The sequence below is a fragment of the Cyclopterus lumpus genome, chromosome 21 (assembly GCF_009769545.1).
Source record: "Cyclopterus lumpus isolate fCycLum1 chromosome 21, fCycLum1.pri, whole genome shotgun sequence".
Classification (NCBI taxonomy): domain Eukaryota; kingdom Metazoa; phylum Chordata; class Actinopteri; order Perciformes; family Cyclopteridae; genus Cyclopterus; species Cyclopterus lumpus.
In genome coordinates this window covers 17377525-17402503 of record NC_046986.1, presented here as the reverse complement: position 1 = coordinate 17402503, position 24979 = coordinate 17377525, and the positions used below count along the sequence as shown (strand labels likewise).

Genomic DNA, 24979 nt, shown 5'->3' with positions numbered 1-24979 from the left:
AGGGTGTCACTTCCTTCCTCGTAGGTTTGAATAGATGCGTTGTCGCCTTGCTCTCGGTGGCGACTCAGTGCGCTGCCTGTCAAGTAGTGAGCCGCACAGCAGCCAGACGAACCAACTGAGGAAGAGAGAGATTTAAAACCCTCCACGCCCAGAGATCACCAGCCTCCTCGCCTCACCTCTCAGGTAAGTAAACACAAGGTCAACGGGCCTCTGGTCCACACAGGTGTTTCCTGAAGGCATCACTGTGAGATGAAAGACACCCAAGAGGGTTTAAACATTTTTTTTATTCTGCATGTTTTTGTTAAAGAGGGAAGGCAAGAAAGAACAAGAGGGTTTGAAATCTTATTTTGTTTGTATTTTATCTACGATTTCATAATCCAAACCTCCGACTGTTCTTCACTGCAGACCCGGTTTGTGTTCACAAGTTGTCCCACTTCATAAACGAACACAAAGCAACAACTAAAACCATAAAACCAGGATAGTTTTACAACTTAAAATCATGTCAAACCTGCGCAGCTGAAATGATCAGATCAGTTAGAGGCAGAGTGAGGCCTTCGCGGGGGGAGGAAGAAGAAGTAAAACCACTGCAGCGAGCTGAAAGGAAGTTTGCGGTTAGCTTCACTTCAACTGCTACAACATCCTACCAGAGACAGTTAGGGAAACTCAAGCAGCGTGGGTGAGGCGTGCCGATGAGGTTTGGCTCACAGGTAGAAGCCACACTGCTCAGAGACAATCCTGTTTTATTGTCTGGAAATCGATTCATAAAGTCTGAAGTAGCCGGCCTCACTTCTTTGATCCGTGAGTCACAGATTCAGGCCGGTCAGGTTCAGTGGTGGTGCATTTAATGTAGTGCACTGGAGGTTTTTAAACGGTGGCATTGCAGCGTCACAGAAATTAAATTAAATTGTATTGATTAGTTCGACACATTACTGCACTCACAGTTGAATAACCACGCTACCCGCATACCTGTTCCCCAGTAGTTCAATGTGGGAGAGAGTTGGTTGATTCCCAGAAAGAAACGAGGTGGCTCTCTCTAACAGTTGTTTTCCTTTTTCCAATCAATTGCTATGGCACTAATCGACCAGTGAGCACAGCCGTGTTCAGCACGCTGCGGCAGGTAGGCAGGAACAAGGGTGGCACCTGAATGGATGCTGGCGAGAGAGAGAAGGAAAGCAGAGAAAACACGTAACAATCAATCACAAAGTGTTGAAAATGCCCGAAATTTTCAAAAATATGTCCATCAAAAGGTCCCAGAGCCCAAGTCGACCTCTTCAACTGTCGCGTTTTGTTTTAAACTTATATTCAGATTTTAAAAAACTAAGAATAACAACAAATCCAATAACCATTCGGTATTTTCGCTTAATTTATGAAACAATTATCAAAACTCTTAGCAGTTAATTATTTCAGTTGACTAATCGGTTATAATGGTTTAGTTGGTTCAGGGCTAGGCGGCTCCACTGGGATTCAGACCACTAACCCTCTCAGTGCCACTGCCTTGCTCTACACATTGAGCTGCTGCACTCAGATAACTAACCCCTGTAAATCATGAGAGAAATCCACTTCTTTCTGGGGTCCTCACATAATAAAAAATAAAAAAAGTAAGGTACAAAATAAATAAATTATAATGGAAAGCACAAAGCAAAAAGTAATTTGTATTTTATTCTTTAAAATATATATTTTTTAAATTCCATTTTGTCTATCAGTAGATGGTTCAAATAATCTCAAATGATATAAACATAATAAAGACAAATAGTGTAATATTGTGACAGATGATGGCTAATAAGTACAACAACACTGCTACAGTTAAGTTACACAACCACCATAAAACTTCACGGCAAAGGAGAAAACATCAGGAAAGATTCAGCCAAAAGGAAAGACAACTACAATGTTACCATGCACAACTAAAGTAGTCAATTAAACCAATAGAAACAATGATGATAGTTAAGATAATTAAATAATACAAATGGGTCTAAAGATGGTGAAGCTAGACGTGCAGGGTATGTCCAGTTTAGCATCTTTTTAAATGTCAGACTGAGTCATTTCTTCAACCGGCACAAACAAAGCAGATGAGAAGTGACCGTTTAAAACTGTTCGGAGGTTCATTTTAGCTGCTGAGTTTCATTTCTGCTTCTTCACGACCGAATAGATCTGACGTCACTACATTTAGACTTCAAAAAACCAACAACATTTAAAAAAAAGAGACTTAGTGTCTTCTATTAATTTAAAGCTTAAACGGAGCTTTTAAATGTCCTAATAATTCATTTAAAAGCAGAAGTAACATTCAGGGTCACCTGTGCTCGGATAACTCGGACTAAACAATTCTCAATTCATGTTAATCAACATAAATCTAAAATGTTTCAGGGTGTTTTTACTTTACTCAGTCAACGAAAAAATACAACTTCAATATTGTATTGTCTGTTTTTTTCAAGCAAAATAAAAATAGTTATCTGTTTATAGATTCTCATTGGTCACCTATCCTATATGTGAAAATAAACTGGAAATCTTTAGGTTTTGGAAAAATACTTTTGTAATGTTGTTTTTGAGCATAATCTCACATTTAATAGACCAAACAAATAATCAATTGATAGATAAAATAATCAGAAGACTAACTGATAATACAAATAATCTTAAATTGCATTTTAAATGTATTTAATCAACTTTTATGGAAACAGTAGGGCAATTAAAAAGTATGCAGCAAAACATTACAATAAATTCTAAATTTTTTTATGCATTTTAAATTCGACTTTTTCTTGGATACCAGTAATTTATTTTTCTTTTAGTGACATTCATTAAATTAGTCCCTGTCCGCTCCCCTTTAATACAGTCCTACAAATCAATGGGCCGAATGATCTTATCGGAGCTAAAGCTGCATACATGTTGGCCAGCAAAAAAACACTGCATGGAAACATTAAAGATATGTTTGAAACATTGTTTTCCACGGATTGTTCATGTTAAAATATTAAATAGCAAGCGTCTTTATAACAGACTGAAGATTAAGTTTTATTGGCTCCATTTGCTTTTATTCTTTTTTGGCAAAAAAAGGAAGTGACACATCTCACGTGTGGGGACTGCGCTCTCTTCTCATTGGCTCACAGACCTGAAGGTCTCAGGTCATGAGGTTTGGACCCACTTTGAACTGTCAAGTTGTTGTTTGAGTCGGATCAGGTCCATTACACTTTGATAGATTATCTTTATGTCTACTTTGGGAGGTGATAGATCAGGTAAAGACCTCTTTATATGACATCTCTCAGGAATTATGTTCATATCCTGATGATTTGTTTTACAAATACATTTTGCAAAAAATGGTTCATTATTGATGAAGCAGAGACCGGTTAGATTTTTGTGGGTGAGTTAAGGTTGACCTTAGGAAAGGAGTGTAGTTTTGTTTAAATATTAATATTTTATTGATTAAAAAAGAGAAAAGTGTCCACACATGGACGGACATACAATATTTTGCTTGCATTTTAACAAGTGTGTCAGATCTCTCAGTAGACTGTAATATATGATCATATACTTAATTTGTCCTCAGTCTTCACATCGGAAGATTCATAATGATGTGTTTCCTCTTGTCATATGTCACCATCAGAGCAGGAAGTTGAATCATTCGTCTTTAAGGTTGAAGTCAGTCTTCTTTGTGGTTTAAAGCATTCTCTTCTCTATGACACGCTTTTTTTAACGTCCTCCTCGATCACATTTATCTTCGCCAAAAAAGGATCTATAGACACACACACACACACACACACACACACACACACACACACACACATACACACACACTCGGTCTTAGTGAATCACCAGAAATAAAATGCCCTGTTTGTCATGTGATTACCTACTTCTCAGAATTGCTTCACTCTTCCTCATATGCAGCTTTTTCCTTTCTTGAGACATACAAAGTGGATGTTAGTTACAGAACTATTGCTGCAGTTCATTCAAAGCACATAATTGTGTTCCCCTTTGGTTTCCCCTTCAGCAGCTTTAAAGGAAGTGGAGATACAATGATTGATACCACATATGGCCTACAGCCGGTTAGCTTAGCTTAGCGTAAAGACTGTAAACTGAGGGAAACAGCTAGCATGGCTCTGCCTAAAGGTAACTAAATCCATCCTACCAGCACCTCCAAAGATTACCATGTTATATGTTCTTTATTTGGGGGAGAGTTGCATTGTGGGTAAGAAAGAAGAAGACCATCTAAACCAATACCCTTACTACTTTAGTAATATGTGATATGTGAGCAAGAGTGTAAAGGTGCAACGTTATGAGGAAATAGTAGTATGTCCCAATTAAATTCATACAGTATGTACTAAAAATAAAAAGTACACGATTTGGAAAGCAGCGGATTTCTCTGGTTCTGATGGCATCAATTTTTCATTTCCATCGTGAGTCTGACGGTGTTACACAAAGGGAGCTTAACACTGAGAGTACAGGTTACCTGTGGGACCAGCAGATCTTATTACAAACAGCAGAAGCAAACAAAGAAACCTTTCTCCTTCAGGCAGCCGAAGCAGGAAGTTGGAGGCTGCCAGAAGTGAGAACTATGAGCAGTTTTCATCACAACATTAGGAGACATCAAGTTCCTCCTTTTTCTGCACAGCTACAGACGGATATGCAGAGCCGCCCGACCCTGTGAGGCTCGGATTGAATTTGAGGATGTTTTGTTTTTTTTGTTCTCTGTCAGTTTCAGATTCCCAACATGACCACCCCAGCGCCGATCTCTCCGGAGGAACAGGAGGAACTTAGAGAAGCTTTCGCCAAGATTGGTAAGTATGCTCAATACGCATTTAGCCAAGTTCAAGATATGCAGGTGTCATGAAAGCGGTATTATAGTGTGTCTGTTTCCTGTGTTTGACCTCTGACCTTTCCATTCTTCTCCAGATGTGGACAACAATGGATTCATCAGCAAGGCCGAGCTCAACGAGCTCTTCAGGGCCGCTAACCTGCCGCTGCCGGGCTACAGGGTCAGAGAGATCGTCCAGGAGCTGACCAAGTCCTCCGACCAGCTGACCTTTGATGAATTTACTCAGGTGAGTCCAAACATACAGTGTTCTTGTTTACTGGCGGGGGTGAAGGTGTTTCCTTCAAATTACTTTTATTATTACAAACATTGAGAAAGAAATGCTCAAAGATCAGTCAAAATCTGCTGTAGAGATGACACCAGATTTAATATACTATATATATATATATAATAAAATATTCTAAAGCAGGAACAAAACGCCGCTTTGCCTCTTTGCTGCACAGCTTCAGTTTATTGTCTATGTTGCTCTTTTTGTACCCTCTGCTGTCAAAGCCTTGAACCGCTTCCCTTTGTCTAAACTGTCTTTGGTGTGAATTGTTTATGAATCTTTATACTTGTGTGTCGACCGTCAGATTGTCCACGGGCTGAAGAGCACGGCGGTGGCAAAGACCTTCAGGAAGGCGATCAATAAAAAGGAGGGAATCTGTAACGTGGCAGGAACCTCAGAGCAGTCTGGCACTCAGCACTCATACTCAGGTCTGTGATCAGTGACACACACACACACACACACACACACACACACACATTTGATTTTTATTCACGTTCTATATTTTCTGGATTTACACCTGTATCAGGGCTTAGAAAGAGCACCTTTTTTGGGAGGTTAAAATCTATAAAAGTTTATTTTGGCTGCTCCCTGTGACCCACTGTGGAATTCCACTCTCTCTCTCTCTCTCTGCAGAGGAGGAGAAAGTAGCCTTTGTAAACTGGATCAATAAAGCGCTGGAGAAGGATGCCGACTGTAAACATGTTCTGCCGATGGATCCTAACAGCGACGACCTGTTCACCGCTATGGGAGACGGGATCGTTCTCTGGTGCGTTTTGTTTATAAATCAGATTTCTTTTATGAATTTCTCAACAAATTGTAAGTTAGCTTTTTTTCCTTCCTTCACGTTGCATAATGTTGCTGTAGCCAGCAGCTACTTAGCTTAACTTAGCATCAAGACTGGCACAATATGGGAAACAGCTAGCCAGGCTTTGTCCAAGTGTTATAACATCCACCTACCAAGCTCACTACTTGATATGTTATATCTTGTTTTTCTAGTATACAAATACTGAAATGTAAAAACAACAAATTAGGTGCTGGTAGGTTAGTTTCAATACCTTTCTCACAGAGCTATGTTTCCAATCTTTGTGCTAAGCAGAGTTTTCCTTCTGCTAACTGTAGCTTCATATTCACTTTAAAAAAATTATCGAGGTAAGAATCTAAACATCTAACTCTCAGCAAACCAGCAAAGTGCGTTAGTCCCAACATATCAAATTGTTTGTTTTAAAGTATATATTTCTATAAATGTGTCGTTAAGATGTTTCAATGTTCTCGCTGGTTAGTAAGATGATCAACCTGTCGGTCCCCGACACCATCGACGAGAGAACCATCAACAAGAAGAAGCTCACGCCTTTCACCATCCAGGTGAGACGGGAAACACCCGATTCAGTTTGGTCACTCTGTGCATGTTTCCCGCTCCGCTCTGCGAGTGTGTTCACATCGTGCGTCGTGTCGTTCGACCCGACAGGAGAACCTGAACTTGGCTCTGAACTCGTCGTCGGCCATCGGCTGCCACGTGGTCAACATCGGAGCTGAGGACCTGAAGGAGGGCAGGCAGCACCTGGTCCTGGGTCTGCTGTGGCAGGTCATCAAGATCGGGCTGTTCGCCGACATCGAGCTCAGCAGGAATGAAGGTGTGTGTGTGTGTGTGTGTGTGTGTGTGTGTGTGTGTGTGTGTGAGTGTTTGTGTGTGTGAGTGTGTGTGTGCTCATCTTGTTTCCACTTCAAACAGCAACACTAAATACAACCTCAAAAATGACCACAGAGTTTAAAGGAATAGTTCGACATTTTGTCAAGTACACTCATTTGCCTTCTTGCTGATGATGTTCAGACTGATGCCATTCTAATGTCGGCGAAGTTAGCTTAGCTTAGCACAAAGACCAGAAACTGGGGGAAGACGCTAGCCTGGCTCTGTCCAAAGGTAACTAAATCAACTCCAGCGGCTCCTCTGAAGCGACCTGATGAACACGGTGTGTTGTGTGCAGCTCTGATCGCTCTGCTGCGTGATGGAGAAAGTCTGGAGGATCTGATGAAACTTTCGCCCGAGGAGCTGCTGCTGCGTTGGGCCAACTATCACCTGGAGGAGGCTGGCTGCGGCAAGATCAATAACTTCAGCTCCGACATCAAGGTTATCCTCACACACACACACACACACACACAGACAGAAGTCTTAGACCCATCAATCATTTGATTTTTTTCTTAATGAACTGAATAAATCTGTATAAAATATAAATAAAATCTCAAATGCCAAGTGACAACCTGTAAATACTAAAATTCCTGATACGGTGGAGGTCTGTCTCTGAAAAACAGCGGTTTCAAAATCTTTTCTCTGATCAATCTATTAAACTTCATGTAAACATGTTGACGACAAAACAGACAGGGATGTAAATAAGATTCAAATAGAAAAAAAGATTCACATCAATAAAATACTGAATGCATGAATATTGTAGATTTTCTATCTGATCTCAAAGACAAACCAGATTGAATATGTGAATTTAGATTCTTTTAAACGCAAAATCCCTTCAGTCTGCAGTAGTTTTCACTCCCAAACTGTTTGTGTATGTTTCAGGACTCCAAGGCGTACTACAACCTTCTGAACCAAGTGGCACCCAAAGGAGACGAGGAGGGAATCCCCCCCATCGCCATCGACGTGTCAGGACTCAGGGTGAGAGACTCTGGCATTTTGGGTATCTAAAACTGACATGACTTGTAACTTGTCTCCTATATATAGAGACTCTCTTAGTGTATTAATATCAATTAGTGCTGAAACTGTCAACTATTTACATCTTTGATTATTCTGCAGACTGTTTTCTATCATTACTTTCAGTTCTCTGGTATGAATGTCAGAACATTTGGAAAAGTAATATTATTTTTTACAATAAAATGACTTAATGCTCAAGCTGACGCATTAACATTGCTTGTTGTAATAGCCAGCAGTCTAAAAATAAAGTAATAAATAAAGTAATAAATAGTAATAATACACTTTATTTACATAGCACTTATCAAAATATATGTTACAAAGTCAACAAACCTAAATATATTCATTTTACTTTCACATAAAACAAAGAAAAGCAACAACATGCTCACACTTAAGAAGCAAACTTAAAACAATTTATTTGCAGATTAGTTCATTAAGTATTGACTAATCAACTCGTCGTCTAATCGTAGATTACAAACCCAACAATTATATTGTATAATATTTTCTGTTTTTGAACCATAATTTAAATATTAAAGGGGGGATGTGGCAAATCAAATGAGACAATTAAGGATATTACAAAAATGTAATGGAATAAAATACCCAACTAAAATATACACAATAATAATAATTGAAAAAATAGGAAATAAAATGGTGCTAACATTTATAAAGAGCTTTGAGAATAGATTTAAAAGATAATCCGTCTCTGCAGGAGAAAGAGGACCTGCAGCGGGCCGAGTGCATGCTGGATCAGGCTGACCGGCTCGGATGCAGACAGTTCGTCATGCCAACTGACGTTGTCCGCGGCAACCCCAAATTGAACTTGGCCTTTGTTGCCAATCTGTTCAACAAGTACCCGGCTCTGAAGAAACCAGAGAACCAGGACATCGACTGGAGCTCCATCGAAGGTGAGTTCATGCTCAGAGACGGAATAGGAGACTCGATTCTTCTCTCTCTCTCTCTCCTCCTGCAAACCTCTTTATTCGTGGAAGTGAAGACATTTTTTATTTCCAGCAATTTCTTGAATACAATTTAAGCCATCTGCAAGAACGAAAGCATCGTAGGCTTGTCACAGCATTCTGATTTTAACTGATATACAATTATGCAGATTACCCATTTTGTGAGATCATTAACATCCATCTGGGATATATATATATATATATATATATATATATATATATATATATACAGCCTCCATTATTAAAGAAAAGCCATGAAATGTGACCTAATATTTTTTCTCTTTTTCTGTTTCCACTTGGAATTAACGGTCACAGCTTTTATGTCGACATGGCTTTATTTGTTCTTAATCCCTATACCCAACCAGAAAAAAACACTTAGTACTTTATTATTTGATTAATTTAGGTTCACGGTTGAATATCATGTCTTTTTATTTTGTATATTTTGTTGGCAGCTGAACTTCTCAAGAGTATGAAGGGCAGTGAAACACAACCGCTGGACCAAATTTACATATATTTGTGACAAAGAGAAACGGATATCAGCTTCACGTGACGCTGTACTTTAGTAATTCCTGTTTGTTTAAATCGGAGCACTGATCTCGTTCTTTCAGGTGAAACCAGGGAGGAGCGAACCTTCAGGAACTGGATGAACTCACTGGGGGTCAACCCTCGTGTCAACCACCTCTACATGTAATAACACTCTTCTGCTCTGGCCACTAAATCGGTTTCACACTTCCTGCCTTTAAAAAGCCAAACGGAGAGTAATACACCGCTCCAGTAAAATGAACGTCATGTTTGTTACAGAGACATCGATGACGCCCTCGTGATCTTCCAGTTGTACGAGAAGATCAATGTGCCGGTGGACTGGGACAAAGTCAACAAGCCTCCGTACTCTAAACTGGGCAGCAACATGAAGAAGGCACGACAGCCGAATTCAAGTGTTTAAAAAGTTTAAAGACTGAGAAAAAGCTCAGCAAATATATGCTGACATGCTGATGCAAGCATGCATAAAGGTTCATCATCTTGTTGTGCAGGCTAACTTTAGTGATTTATCAATAAACGCAAAGTACAAATGAGACGGATGGGAATGTGATTAGTTGTTCAGGTATTTGGCCAGAAACCAAAGTCATGGACAAATTAAAATGTTGACCTGATGATGGCGCAAAATTAAAAATTATTACAATTCATCCTGATGGAAACATGAATGACTGAACCAAATATCAGTACAAGCCTTACAACAGTTGTTGAATTTTTTCAGTCAAATATCAAATAAAAAAAACTGTTTAGAATTATTAAAAATGACGCCATGCTGAATAGACGGCAGAATTAACAAATGGTCTCAACATGCTGCTTAAATGCTTAGTACAAAGATTGATGGTTTATCCCACATTCACACTCATCATAAAATAAAAATATAAAAATACTTCCAGAAAATACAACTTGACTAAGTAAAATAAAATATAATTCTTCCATCTGTTCCAGCTGGAGAACTGTAACTACGCAGTGGAGTTGGGAAAGAAGGAGGCCAAATTCTCTCTGGTGGGAATCGCAGGTCAGGACCTGAACGCAGGGAATCGAACCCTCACCCTCGCTCTGCTCTGGCAGCTCATGAGGAGGTAACAACACTTTGTCTTTTAATTCTCTATTTTAAAAAAGGTTAAAAAAAATTGCTGTGCACATTTTCAGTTTCCTCATCTATAAAAGAAGACTTTAGCAGGTTTTAAAAGATGTTTCTATTAACCCTGGGCAATTGAAGCTTTTATTTTGAAACCTGGGATTGTTGTGGTGTTCCCTCAGATACACCTTGAACATCCTGGAGGACCTGGGCGCCGGTCAGAAAGTGACGGATGACACCATCGTGACCTGGGTCAACGACATGCTCACACAGGCTGGGAAACCCAAAATCTCCAGCTTTAAGGTAACCGAAACACAAAGCGAACCATCAGCTCATATTGTATGGAGCCAGGAAGAAAACTGAGTTTTTAGTTGAAAACAGAACCTGAATTAAAACAAGAAACATCGGCATTCAAATGCACTTTTTGTTTTTTAATTGCAATTTGTATGAGATCCAATACTATGACTTTGACCTTTTTTTTTACTTCCATATTTCTTTGACTAATTAAATAAACTGTATATATACATTTTAAATGAAAATAGCCTTATAATCTTCAAATTAATTAATATGAGTAATGCTTCACATTTATATTTTGGCATCAAAGAACCAGCAGTTGGTCTTCATATCGTGACAAATGAACAATACCAGTCACAATGACAGGTTTTAAATGCTTCTATTGTTTAACAATGTGATGCCAAATACATGTATTTATTATCTGTATGTAAACCTATGTAAACACAACAAGACAAGTCAGTCTTCTTCTGCTTATTGATTGGAGCTTGTTATGCTGCGTTCATTCGTGCCTAAGAGGGGGCGTGGCTTATCTCTGTGGCTTTACTCCGTGGAAACAGTTATCATTTCCGCCATCCACCACGGAAGAAATAACCACTAGTTCTGCTTTAAACTGGTTGTGGACATCCCACGAGTGTCGTAACGTCTAACACCCTGGTGTCTGGGTTCATGACATCACCCCTAGGCTCAAACAGCTCAGTGACTTTCACCGACTAACGTTACGTCTCGATAACTTCTGCTTCCAGCGCTACTAGACTAGCAGCAGCCAGGCGGCCGGAGCATCTCAACACTGATTGGCTTTCACAACTTCGCGCCACGCCATTTTGCACCTGCGGCCCCTCGGGTGCAAAATGGCCCTTTAGGTGGCGCTTGCGGTCTAGTCGGGGTCCGTGGCCCTATGGTTAAGAATAACTGTACTATACTATGACTTTCTAATTATACATTTATGGCATCCTTTCCTATGAAAATTATATTTATAGTTGTGCAGCTGTGAAGTTTTGGTTTGATTGTTAGAGATGTGTGTGTGTGTAGGATGGTTCTATCGGCAGCAGTATGCCGGTTCTGGACTTGATCGATGCCATCCAGCCCGGATCGATCAGATACGACCTGCTGAAGACAGAAGATCTAACTGAAGAGGAGAAACTCAACAATGCAAAGTATTGACACTTAAAAAAAAAAAAAGTTAACTAATTATTTCACACAATTTCCCTCTTCTGTGTCATTTTTAAGACCGAAACAGATCTTCTCATCTCTTCGCGCTCTCTGTCATTGTGTTCACAGGTACGCCATCTCCATGGCCAGGAAAATCGGTGCCCGGGTGTACGCGCTGCCCGAGGACCTGGTGGAGGTCAAACCTAAGATGGTGATGACGGTGTTTGCTTGCCTCATGGCACGCGGCATGAAGAGAGCCTAACGACCACCTACAATAGAATCGATCCACATGGTTTCTAGATAGGTCAGATAATAAAGAAAGTGGTGATGTCCGAAGGCAAAGGCACACTGGAAAGTTTATGTTTGGTACAACCACTGCAGTCTATTCGTTTTACACACTGAAGAAAAGTCCAGGCTTTAAACTCAAACAACTTCCTTGAGTTTGAGCCTAGAAAAATGTCAAAGTAATCTGATTGTTAAACTCTTTTTGTTGCAATATTGTCTTTTGTCTTAAAGTTATTTGCAACAGTGAAGCAGGTTAATCATGGAGGATTTGTCATTTACTGTTAGTTTGTGCGGTACAGAACGAGTCTTACCTGTTCAGGGTTTCACTTGATTACAGAGTCAAAATCACAAACTTCACACTCAATGTACGCAACAAATAAACAGATTTTTGTAAGAGCTGTGTTGTTATTGTATAAGAGAGATTGTCCCAGAATAACTAATGACATCACTTAACATTTAAAGAGTCACCCCACACTTTGGTCTTTGCTGACCTCCAGTGGTTCGACTGACCTGGCTTCAGTGATGCGCAGGTGAACTCCAGCACCCTGTGACATCACTGCTGGTCAGGCACGTGCACAGACATTTCGGGGGGGGGGGGCAGGTGCTCAAACCAAAAAAGCATGCACCCATCGCCAACATTATTTATGAAATTAAAAATAATAATAATAATTAAATACATAAAAAACACAGTAGGATATTTTCAACTTATATATATATATATATATATATATATATATGTATATATATATATACATATATATATATTTATTTTTGTTAACAAACAAACTCAAATTATCAAATTGAATAAATGAATAACAGGCTCTTCCTTGGTGCCATCTCTTGGAAGATTTGTATTACTTCACTGTGATTTAATAATAATAATACATTTTATTTGTATTGCACTTTATATTTAGCAATCTCAAAGTGCTACAGAGCAGAAAGATAAAACATGAACATTTAAAGATAAATTTAAAATAAATTTAAAAGCAGAGCCTATAAAATATATATTAGCAGTAAGCTTTCTTAAAAAGGTGAGTTTTCAGGTCACATTTAAAAGCCTCTGCAGTCTGTGGGGCCCTCAGATGGTCGGGGAGGGTGTTCCACAGCCTCGGAGCTGCAGAGGAAAAGGCCCGATCGCCCATAGTGCGGAGCTTGGTTCTGGGGACTTGGAGGGTGTTTCTGGTTGCAGAGCGGAGGGTGAATGAGGAGGTCTGGAGGATGAGTAGTTATTTTAGGTATTGGGGGGCATGTCCGTGAATGCACTGATGAGTGAGGAGGGAGAGCTTATACTCAATTCTGAATGGGATGGGGAGCCAGTGTAATGATTTCAGAACGGGGGTGATGTGGTCGTATTTGCGGACTTTTAACAGGATCCTGGCAGCGCTGTTTTGAATATGTTGCAGTCTCTGGATGTTCCTGTTAGAGATTCCGATGAGGAGAGCATTACAGTAATCCAGTCTGGACAAAACAAAGGCGTGGACAAGCTTCTCTGCATCTGTCAGGGTGAGTGTTGGACGGAGTTTGGCGATGTTCCTGAGGTGATAGAAAGCTGTCTTGCAGAGGTGTTTGATGTGGGTGTCAAAAGTGAGTTTGGGGTCCATTTTAACACCTAGATTGGTGACAGATGTGGAAAGAGGGACGTTTTGACCAGAGAAGGTGATACAGGTGATGGTGGAAGAGCGGAGCTGATGTGGTGTGCCAACTAGGATGGCTTCTGTTTTTGAACTGTTTAGCTGAAGAAAATTGAGTTTCATCCACGCCTCTATGTCCTTCAGGCAGGTGGTGAGTGTGGCTATAGAGTGGAAAGCAGAAGAAGTGGGGTTTGACCTCATATAGAGCTGTGTGTCATCAAGGTGATCGTGAAGTTGTGCTGCAACAGTTTTTTCCAGAACTTTGGACAGAAATGGAAGATTTGAAATAGGCCTGTAGTTGAATTTACTTAAATGTCTTGCTCAATGGCATATCTATCTATATATATATATATATATATATATATATATATATATATATATATATATATATATATATAATCTGTTTGCACTCAAGTAAACATGCACTGAATATTTGCGCTAGCAATTCAATTAAATTCAGTTTATTTTGTATAGCCCAAAATCACCAATTCCAAATTTGCCTCAGAGGGCTTTACAATCTGTACACATACGACATCCCTGTCCCAGGACCTCACATCGGATCAGGAAAAACTCCCCAAAAATAACCTTTCACAGGGAAAAAAGGGAAGAAACCTTCAGGAGAGCAACAGAGGAGGATCCCTCTCCCCGTTAGTAATGTGCAAAGGAGAGATGTAAATTCATCCATAAGGAGAGAGAGAAGGGAAGATAGGAGCTCAGTGTATCCTAAAATGTCCCCCAGGAGCCTATAAGCCTATAGCAGCATATCTAGGAACTGGACCAGTGCAAACCTGATTCAGCCCTAACTATAAGCGCTATCAAAGAGGAAAGTCTTAACTCTATTCTTAAATGAGGTGACTGTGTCTGCCTCCCGGACTGAAAGTGGAAGCTGGTTCCATAAAAGAGGAGCTTGATAACTGAAGGCTCTTGCTCCCATCCTAATTTGTTGAACTCTAGGAACCACAAGTAGTCCCGCATTTAGTGAGCGCAGCTCTCTAGTGGGACAATATGGTACTACAAGCTCCTTAAGATATGATAGTGCATCACCAATCATGGCTTTGTAGGCGAGGAGAAGAATTTGAAATGTGAGCATGTTAACATAGGAAATGTGTTCTCAATTATAAGATATATTTGTATTATCATATGCAGGCTTTATAGAGTTATTTCAGTTACTGTTTGATGGACAAATAGAACAGACAGTTAGAAGTGCTGAAGTTGACACGTGACAATAAAAGATTTTTGAATTGCAGAGTTTCACTGAAACTAAGTGATGCCCCCACGTTTTTATTCCTTCATTATTATACTCGGGTTAACACTGTATACACGCTATACAATACATAATCCGTTAACAGAGCAGCAGACCTAGATAGTTTCCATTTATAGTAGTCTTAGTTTATATTCTGCACTATTTAATGTTAATTTCATCTGTATTTGTATTTTATAATCTGTATATATCGTTATACTCGTTGCTCTGTACTAATACATGTGCAATGACAATAAAGTTTAATCTAATCTAGTCTAATCTAATCTATATATACACTTCGCACTGAACAGCACTTACTTTAGCCCAGTTGTGCAATACTAATACGTTTAAGTACTTTTTAATTTTTTAAAATTTATTTTATACACTTTATTCTCCGTCTGTATATATAATATTCTTCTTGTTTTTTTACTCTTTTATCTTATTTCTGTTATTATACTACTTGTTTTACTTATTACTGTGAGCAATGCTGCTGTAATCCTGTAATTTCCCCACTGAGGGACTAATAAAGGATTATTTTATCTTATCTTATCTTATATCTATATATCTATAAAGCGAGAGAGAGCGCGAGCGAGCGAGAGCTGTTTTCCATGGGAGACCCCACCAGGGCGGATGCCGCCGCCCCAGACAACATAGCTCCTGTAACACAGCTAACAACTTGATTGAAGACGGTGCCCGGTTCGGCCAGCACAGGCATCCGGATGGTGTGTATAGTGGTTTCGCCGTCGTAACGGGGCGTTGATAGAGCTCTCCGTAGAACACGGTTTAGTGGAGTCATCCAGGTCCGTGAAGAAGACAGACAGCAAGGCCAAAAACCTGCCGCTGGCTCCACTTCATGAAGTGGACCAGTCGGCAGACTTATGCCTGCCGCTGACTCCACTTCATGAAGTGGACCAGTCGGCAGACTTATGCCTGCCGCTGACTCCACTTCATGAAGTGGACCAGTCGGCAGACTTATGCCTGCCGCTGACTCCACTTCATGAAGTGGACCAGTCGGCAGACTTATGCCTGCCGCTGACTCCACTTCATGAAGGAGGACCAACGAGGAGTTTTTCCCCGCCAACGGGTTCCCCTGCCTGAAGAGGACCAGCAGCCGCTGGCTCCCCTCCAGGAAGAGGGCCAGTCAGCAGGCTCTTGCCCAGGCAATACTGATGAATGAAGAAAAAAATTGGGCTCCAGCAGAAGGGGCACTTTTCTCATCCAGGGCAAAAGGGCAGGTTCTTTTTTTTTTACCTTTATTTAACCAGGTGAAAGCATTTTTCAATCTTGAGAACCACTAGGGGTCTATCTGTGCATGTGCCTGCTGATGGGTGTGGTTACAGGTGCGACAGGGAACACTTCTGACCACAAACGTCTGCGATGCTGGTCAGTGGTGAAGCGGCATGAAACTTTTAACCAGAGAACAAGATTTCTCTTTAAAAAAAGTAACAGCTTGACATTGAGAAATATCCTGATACACAGAAGAGTCAATACAAATGTCATTATATATATATATATATATATAGGATGTCAGAAAAAGTAATAAATGTCAGTATTGTATGTCAAAAGTCATATTATGGTAGGTCATGATAAGTAATACAAAAGGTCATCTATGTCATACTTCATTTTTAAAAACTCAAAATAATAGTATAGTATGTAATTAAGTTAATTGAAAAAGGTCCTGTATGTCATTAGAAATGTCATAGTAACAAACCTTATAGTTTGTTATTTTTAATGATCGAGCTCTGATGAACAGGGATTGCGCAACACTAAGATTTAAAAGCTGTGCAGCAGAGAACTAGAACTTTCCTTTGAAATCATGTATTTTACCCTGAAAGATCACATTGACTTTAACAACTGAACCAAACATGCGAACCAAGTTCATGTTTTGTCAACTGTAGAAAGCAAAGCTGCGTGATGCCACCCGGCCTGCACGCGATGCCACGCGTTCCCAGCGTTGCCGTCTGAAAGTGATGTTTAGCTGCGTTCACAATGAGGGGAGCATTGATTTGATTCACGTCATCAATATTTACCAGACAAATAAAATCGTCAATGAAAGAACAAAAAAAATTCCACAAGATTGAATTAAACATTCCGTTTAATTTGAGGGGGAAAAAGAAATCGCAAGATTTCCAAAGGAAAGAGAGCCCTGGTAAAAAAAATGAAATGGTGAACAGAGTTGATCCTTGTTCTTTTTAAACTTCTGGAAAAGAGAAAGGGGAAAATGCTGACAAAGTTCAGAGGCATAACTGGATTTTAAAGTCTGAAGAAAACGTCACTACATATTTACAATATTAAGCCGGCTGCATTAGTTTCTGCTCCTGTGACGTACAAAGACATGAAGGATGTCCCTTTGATATACGTGGCACTATTTTAGTAAATCGGGCCACTTCTACTGTCCGTGCAGTGTCTCTGAGGTTGGTTATTTGGCAGGTTTGGCCTCAGCAGGGCTTTCTCCGGTGTCCAGGGTCTTGAGGAGGCGGAACAGGCCGGCGGCCTCTCGGATGCGGCTGAACTCAATGCAAAAGGCCTGAACCTCGATGAAGAGGTCCTGGACGTTGATGATCTTGTTTCGGATCAGCGACTGGAGGAAGACGCAGACCAAGCGGACCAGGCGGTTCTGGAAGATGATGTCATTAAAGTCAGTGAAAACAACTATAATGCCAAACATTTAAAAAACAGCAGCACGGACTACAGCCCCCAAACTAAAACTCACCATTATAACCTTCAGGAAGGCGGATTCATTATTGTATTAATGTATTTAGTCTGAACTAAGAGGACCAAATACTGTGCCTGAACAGTTTCGTTGTTATTCTGTATTAATCATTTGTCGTGCTATATATTTTGTATGAAATAATTGTTATGAATTAATAAACAATGAATGTACAGGAGTAAAATTACTAGTAAATTGAATGCAGTGACACAATAATGACTGCATTAGTTTTGCTGATATTTTGGCACCTCGAGAGATGCGTTCAGTGAATTTCTTTCAACTAATTTTCTGTTTTCGTGAGAACGAAGATCTAATAAAAGCACAGCATTTGAAATATTATATATAAAGTGTTGCGCTTTACCTGCATGTACTTGTCTTTGATTTGCTCACAGGTGGAGATGCAGTTGGAGATGTAGAGGTGGATGAACTCTGGAGGCAAGTCCACAGCTGTGGTCAACCTGAAGAAGCACGAGCAACGATTTAGGAAAAAAGGAAATCCATCAAAGTTTAAAGGAAGAAATGGCACCTTTAAAAAGAGAAACTTCCGTTCGTCTGATAAGACGAACTGGGAAAGTGGCTGCATGCGTCCTCGACATTACACGAAACATCGTGGCTTCTAACTCTCCCGGACGTATTCACCAAGGACTCTGCTGCCGGTTTTGAGATTTAGAGATAAATGATGGATTTAACCAGTTTGTGCATCAGTTATTGTAGCAGCCGGGCGGCTCGTTGTCACTTCAACTACAGCACCCTGCGTGCAAGGCACCAATCTCGTAAGTTAAAAAAAGGGAGAGAATTCTAAATCAGCATCCCTGAAACCAAAATTGCACTTTTTTTTAACAGTATTTGACTGACCGCTTGCCTTTAGTTACTTTTCAGATGGCAGTTTTTCATCCCCTTTCTGTTAAAGTGATACACACGCGTCTCTAGATGTGTGGAGAAGCTGAAAAGTGCAACGTCACAATGCCGAAAAAAAGTTTGCTTGAACATATGATCTTAGAGAATGAGATGCATTGCTGTAGATTAAATTACCCAACAGAATATAAAGGACTTCAAACTTGGAACTAGACAGGACATTGTTTTACCTTTCAAACAATGCTGATAATATTTGCTCATTTTTACTGAAGTAATATTTTAAATGCAGGACTTTTGTTTTTAGTGGATTATTCCCACATACTGATATTAGTACTTTTACTTGGCAGGCAGTACAGACAGCAGCGGCCTCACCTGTTGACGACCTCCATGGAGTGCAGCGACATGTCCATGTTAACCAGCACGGAGAAATACTCTGTGATCTGGCTGCTCTGCATCAGCTTCAGCAGCATCTCGATGGCCACCAGTGGGTTGTTCTCCACTAGGTCGGGGAGCTTTGCCGGGGACAGGCCGATGTGATAAACTAACTTTAGGTCCTTCTCCAACTCGGCCAGCAGCTGGAGAGAAAGAGAGAGTGATGAAGAAAACCTACCAACAGATATTGAGTCTGTATTAAACCCAGATCCATCTTCTTCTTCTGGGTCGTAGCGCTCCACCAGTGAGCCAATCTGTTGCTCCTTCATTTCACTGTAGTTTATTTAGACACAATCCCTTCACACACCATCCTGCTGCCTCAAACACTCAGAGCGCCAAGTGTGAATTAATACGCAGCTGAAAATAGTCCAACAAAAGCCTGTACCTCCTGTTTGTTTGATGAAAACCACAGTGACCAGCTGTTTAACAAAATGACCAGTGGAACTATACATTTGTGTTTTTAAAGATGTTCATCTTCAGTAGCAACCAATGTGCTTTAAACAATCATGTGACCGACGCAGAGCGACACAAGCTCACCTGTGACTGCTGCTGGGCCGACAGCGGGCTCTTAAAGGCCTTGGACATGATGCGTTTGATCTCCACGCCAGTGCTGTTCTTCACACACATGGAGCGATCCCATTGGACGCTGTGGTCCGGCTCGGTGGGGTTCAGCCACGCCAGCTCGTCCTCGCACACGTGCAGAGGCGGTGGCGGCCGGATGAACTCGGGGCGAAAGTGACCTGAGGACAGAGACAGGTGGTTTAGGAGAACCGATGATGTGTTCAATGACCACAAGTTACCAGCAACCAGATCCTGCTGAAATTTAAGTGTATTTTGGTTGCAGAAGGAAAATATTTTTTTTCTAATCTACTTGCCAGTTTTGTAACCATGGCAACATTTGCACAAGATATGAAGGCGTCCTCATATTCACAGAGTCAGCACCATGAGTCAGGATGTGAACAGCAAATAATTATAATCATCAGACACCATGACGGAAAAGGGGAGATCTTTTAAGAACACTTCCAACATTTAAAACCTTTACCTCAGTTTGTTTATTTGTTTCCCTGCTGAGAAATTTAGAAATGTGCCACAACTAAAAATATTCATAATTTAACATTTGACAGAAGGAAAGAGGGCTCTGGGATCTAGAGCAGCTTCTGTTTGGTGCTTTCTCACTTGCTGTGAAACCACTTTACCTGACAAATGTGTTTTTGTGTTTAATATGAACTCAAAATTAACAGATAATTTCTGGTTACTTGCCAAAGTGAAATGTAGAGCAGGGTGAATTTAAAGACATGAATTTAAGATGTTTCACATTGTCTTGAAATAGCTGAGCTGTTAGCATTCAGTCACACGAATCAAAAGCGTTACTTTTTTTTTAAACTGACACATGCAACTAAGTTTAGTCCCTGTTAATTCTGTCGAACCCAGTTTTGGTCCGTTATCAATTCTCAAACTTTAAAACAACACAAGCATCAAAACCACTTACTCTCCAGTGGAGGACGGGGCCCTGTGACCAGGGACTCGATGATCTGATTGGCCACGGAGCTGTCGAATCCTGAGTTAGATGAATCTGGGTCGGGGTCGTTCAGGATGCTGGGGAAGCTGGCTTTACTCTGAGTGGGCAGCTCTGACTGACGCTCTGCACCACAAAGACACAAAACACTTCAAGTTCCAGCCTTAAAACACAAGCGCTGTTGGTTTCTTTAGTAGATAAACATTTGTGTCACAGTGCACTGACCTGCCAACGCTAGCTGCAGCCCACTGATGTCTATGGACTGGGGCATGTTGCCGACGTCCATGCAGGACACCTGTCTGGGCGTCTTTTTGAAGAGATCCCTGGGCGGTGCCAACATCAGCTGAGACAGGAAGAACTTCTCTGGCTGGGTGATGGGAGGCAGGAAGCCTGGAGAGATCAAGAGACACAGAACAGACGTGTGACTGATGATGTTTGAATTATTCAATTAGTTGTTTGAACTATTCAATTAGTTGTTTGAACTATGAAATGTTACATCACAGTGAAAAGATTCCCATAAGAATCCTCTACAGCCAAAGACTGCAGCTTATAATATATATTTAACTGAGAAGGGCAGCCTAGCCTCACATTCTTTAGCATTATTAGGATTACTAAAAAATTACTTCTGAGATTGATGTGCAATCAATGTAGTTTGTTAGTTACTGTTTGTCAGTTGACTAATCAATAACTCGACTAAATTATTTGAGTTTCAAAAAGTGGTCTTTCATTTGAGAATATATATTCTTCATTTAGATTATAATTATTGATGCATTAATGAGGTCATGGCTTTAATGTCGCAGACAGCAACATTTGAGCTTATTTGAATTATTTTATATAGTCATGTATCTGGAGCTTGTGAATTTCTACACAGTGATAAATACAGTTATTATCTTCATAAAACTTCGCAATTGATTTTGTTTGAGTGTATATCTGTATCTACAAAGTAACTTAAGTTATCAAGAAACATAGTGGAGTAAAAAGTACAATATTTGACTTTGAAATGTAACGGTTAGTTAAGTAGCTGCAGAAAGCAGCACAAGGAAGTCCTAAAATGATTTACAAGTACCTCAAAATTGTAGGTAAATGTACTTAGTTATGTTCCACGACTGTATTTGTGTGGGCTTGGTTCAGTGCATGAAATCCTACCATTTCATCTCCTGTGCACCAACTCCTTTATATTATACTTTCCTTCAACGTCTTTACTTTATTAAAATACACTTGCTATTTTTACTTTATAATACATACTTATTTTAAAGTACTGTTATGTTCATTTGTTTACAATATTTATGTTAGGTCTCGATATTGCATGTTTATTGTTTTATTCTCGGTCTATGTTTATTGCCCCTGTCACCATGTCAAATTACATACAAGAGTATGTGCAACTCGGCAATAAACGATTCTGATTATTAATCTCCTATCCTCTTGAATGCAATCGGTCTTGGACACAGATGACAACAACACAGTTTTGAGTAATACAAGTGTTGTGCATCACACACACTGACACGCAAACCTACCGGAGAGCACCTTCTCCTGCTCCTCCCCGGCAGGTGAGGGGTTCAGCAGGTGTGCAAACACGGCGGCGAACGGGTTGGCGGCCAGCGGCTCGGTGCGGTACATCTCCCACAGCAGGTAGAGGGCGGTGAGCCGCTGCGGGGAGCTGGGCAGCAGGTCCGGCTGCTGCAGGAGCATGACCAGCACCGAGCCCACCCTGAAGTGCTCCGCCTTCCCGAAGTAGTGGTGGAAATGGGTGGAGAGGCTCTCGAAGGTGTTGGTGCATGCCTCCTCCGATATGATGCTCAGCAGGTTGGACAGCTCCTTCGGGGCGAGGGTCATGGTCTCCTCGCCTCGGTGACGTAAGCAAAGCTCGTCTGGAGATCGGCGTCGTATAAACTTCTGTATATCGCTGGTCAATACGGTCGATCTGTCATCACCTGCGAGCAGTCACTCCATGTTTGTGGCCGGAAAAACAAAACGCACCGAAAGTCATCGCACGCTGAGCAACGAGTTAGCTTAGCTTAGCGACGCTAACTGGCGAAAACCGGTAGAGTCATGGTCCAAACTGAAGAGTACGTCTGGTAAAAAATAAAACCCAGCACCGATCGGTTCGGTAGCTACATACCAGTCCACACAACACCAGGAAACACCGACCTAGGGGAGAGTATTCCGGTCTGCCGAAGCGTGAGGAGATCTGTTAAACACGGCTCTGCTGCTTAGCCGTTTAAATTCTGATTTGACCCTATGGGAGCGTTGCATTGTGGGTAGCGGAGTTCCGTGTTCCAGGGTTTCACTTCCCGCACAAATCGGACCGCTGTATTTAAAAGAAAACCTCACGCTGACGCTTTAGGGTAGCACGTGGCATTAAAGACTGTTTTATTGTGGTATATATGAACAAGTAATCTCCAAACTAACGTTTTAAAGACAAAACGGACCAGAAATGAACACTAAACATGACCAGCTCTCAACCCTCTTTACCCATAAGCCCTTGCGATGTACTTCCGGGATTTGTGCTGGAGTAACAGTAAAAGTTGTAGCTCCTTAAAATAGTTCTTGTCTATTTTTTGCTGGAGCCATTATAATAATCAGTGGTAGGAAGTGACTAAGTTAAAATACTTACTACTGTACGTACACTATGTAAACATTTTAAATACATGTACTTTACTTGAGTATTTCCATTTTTTAATTTCTAATTATACTCCACTACCTCTCAGAGGAAAATATTGTATGCCCATTTTTAGAGCATTTATCTGATAACTTATCGAATACAATTACTCTTTAGTTTCATTGATGATGAGGGAAAGAAAGGTTTTGAGTTTGTTTATTTAGAGATATGAATGAGCTGTTTTCTCTGTTATTATAATCAACGTAATTAAGTTAATAAATTTTTGCTTGTAAAACAAATAAAACAAAAATAAGTGTCTAAACACGTCTTACAGTCTGTTATCAATCATGAATCTTGCATTATGTTTCTATAAATTGGAATAGAAAATGTAAGATGTCTCGAGCCAACGATTATTCTAATTCATCTTCAATTGTAGTATTACTTTTAATTAGTTTTACAACTGATGTGAGGATGGTGAAACTCAAGCCATTTATTTTAACTGATTTTAGAACGTTTACTGGAACATGGTCAGCTTTTTTAACATGACACATAATGTGACTGCCACTTTTTTTCATTTATCTCTCTCCTCCACACAGAAGGAGGCACATATAAATCACAAAAAACGTTTGTCTCAGAATCTGATTTCTCCTGATGTTTTACTGAACCTCAAAGGTCCCCGTGGAGCTCTCGTCTTGCTATGGAGATCTTTTTTCATTAATGAGTGGATCCCTGTTGTGTGGATCTCCTGCATGATGGTGACCCAATGAACATTCCTGCAGTTTCACACTATTCCACTGATATACAGGTTGCGTTGTCAGGACATGCATCAACATATGCAGACGGAGGATTCAATCAATACGAAGAGAGATCAATCACATGCTCATCAATGAGCTCTCACGTTAAAGTGGACGAGAACGGTCCAGAAAGCTTTAAATTGACTTTAGTGAATTTACTTCAGTCCAATGAAAAGGTTGAGATTCAAAACTTGATTTGAATGGGGAGCCGTTCCTTCTGGTGAAACTTGTTTCTTCAGTGACACTCAAAGAATATCCCAAACATCTCAAATGAGCTGTTTCCACTTTATAAACTCAAGATCAACACTTTGTAAACGGGTCTTTTGCCACCTAAAAATGTCAACTTTCTCCACCTACTGAGGGAGCTGGACACACACACACACACACACACACACACACACACACACACACACACACACACAGTCTGTCTTCTGTCTGAACTATTCTGGGTCTTTATTTGACATTCAACTGAAATTCACTGACACATTGTCAGCTGACCCCTTTTAGCTGCATATAATATACATTCAATTCAACTTGAGCTACAGAGTCAAGTGTCTTTATTCTCAGAAAACATTAATTTATGAGAAGATTATTGACATTTAAAGACATTTTTACCTTTTAAAAATGTTTGACAATTGTGATTTTAAAGAAAGGTGAGCACAAAAACTTTCTTGAGCCTTGTGCCTCACTTAAAAAAAAGGTTCACAGAAAACTGGCATAACATGATATATTATTAGTTCTATAATAATTAAGTTATTTTCTACAGTTATAAGAAAAAGAAAAAGAAGTGTTAACAGTCATTTAAATTATTTTCTGTACTAAATGCTTGATAGGATTTCTTTATTTTATTTAATATTTTTCACAGTCTGGAATATGTCAATAATGAGCAATAACAGGGTTACATTTTGCATTAATTAATATGGTAAAATAAATACATTTTAAATACTGCTCACTCTCTCAAACAGAAATAAATAAAAAACATAATACGCACTAGAGGCAACAAGTAAAGCACAACCATACAATTAAGAATTCAGCCAGCCAAGAACACAGAGATGTCAAACAGTTGAGTTCACTTGAGTTTAATAAGGGAACTTAAATCATGTGACGTATTTTGCCAACTCACCATTACGCTGAATTATCGCCATATTATG

The 24979-nt window shown here is 40.1% G+C and overlaps 2 protein-coding genes across 4 annotated transcripts; one reads left to right on the top strand and one right to left on the bottom strand.

Moving 5' to 3' along the window:
- The first annotated feature begins 58 nt into the window (after window positions 1–58).
- On the top strand, window positions 59–12445 carry lcp1 (lymphocyte cytosolic protein 1 (L-plastin)). Of its 3 annotated transcripts, none has more exons than XM_034561479.1 (16): window positions 59–183; window positions 4676–4757; window positions 4873–5021; window positions 5365–5488; window positions 5694–5826; window positions 6341–6422; window positions 6526–6691; window positions 7043–7185; window positions 7627–7722; window positions 8465–8660; window positions 9320–9398; window positions 9513–9627; window positions 10191–10324; window positions 10506–10626; window positions 11647–11771; window positions 11896–12445. In XM_034561479.1, the coding sequence occupies exons 2-16, from the start codon at window positions 4691–4693 to the stop codon at window positions 12026–12028; spliced, it is 1863 nt and encodes a 620-aa protein (XP_034417370.1). In that variant the 5' UTR covers window positions 59–183; window positions 4676–4690; the 3' UTR covers window positions 12029–12445. The 3 variants fall into 3 exon arrangements, with proteins under 3 accessions (XP_034417370.1, XP_034417371.1, XP_034417369.1); XM_034561480.1 differs by lacking the exon at window positions 59–183 and adding an exon at window positions 1709–3221; XM_034561478.1 differs by lacking the exon at window positions 59–183 and adding an exon at window positions 3258–4525.
- Window positions 12446–16999: 4554 nt separating this feature from the next.
- cnot11 (CCR4-NOT transcription complex, subunit 11) lies at window positions 17000–22673 on the bottom strand. Its single transcript, XM_034562397.1, has 7 exons — window positions 21950–22673; window positions 20661–20825; window positions 20409–20561; window positions 19457–19659; window positions 18860–19062; window positions 17994–18090; window positions 17000–17539 (listed from the first exon to the last, which is right to left on the bottom strand). Exons 1-7 carry the CDS (start codon window positions 22266–22268, stop codon window positions 17342–17344), a joined length of 1338 nt encoding a protein of 445 aa, XP_034418288.1. The 5' UTR covers window positions 22269–22673; the 3' UTR covers window positions 17000–17341.
- Between the last annotated feature and the right edge of the window lie 2306 nt (window positions 22674–24979).

Excerpts from the sequence above, each read along its gene's own strand:
- cnot11 (XM_034562397.1), bottom strand. The coding sequence starts at position 22,268 with ATGACCCTCGCCCCGAAGGAGCTGTCCAACCTGCTGAGCATCATATCG. Across the intron at positions 19,660-20,408 it reads GCCCCGTCCTCCACTGGAGA|GTCACTTTCGCCCCGAGTTC; the intron begins GTAAGTGGTTTT and ends CTCTGTCCTCAG. Across the intron at positions 17,540-17,993 it reads TCAAAGACAAGTACATGCAG|AACCGCCTGGTCCGCTTGGT; the intron begins GTAAAGCGCAAC and ends ATCATCTTCCAG.
- lcp1 (XM_034561478.1), top strand. The coding sequence starts at position 4,352 with ATGGCATCAATTTTTCATTTCCATCGTGAGTCTGACGGTGTTACACAA. Across the intron at positions 5,827-6,340 it reads GGAGACGGGATCGTTCTCTG|TAAGATGATCAACCTGTCGG; the intron begins GTGCGTTTTGTT and ends CTCGCTGGTTAG. Across the intron at positions 11,772-11,895 it reads GAGAAACTCAACAATGCAAA|GTACGCCATCTCCATGGCCA; the intron begins GTATTGACACTT and ends TTGTGTTCACAG.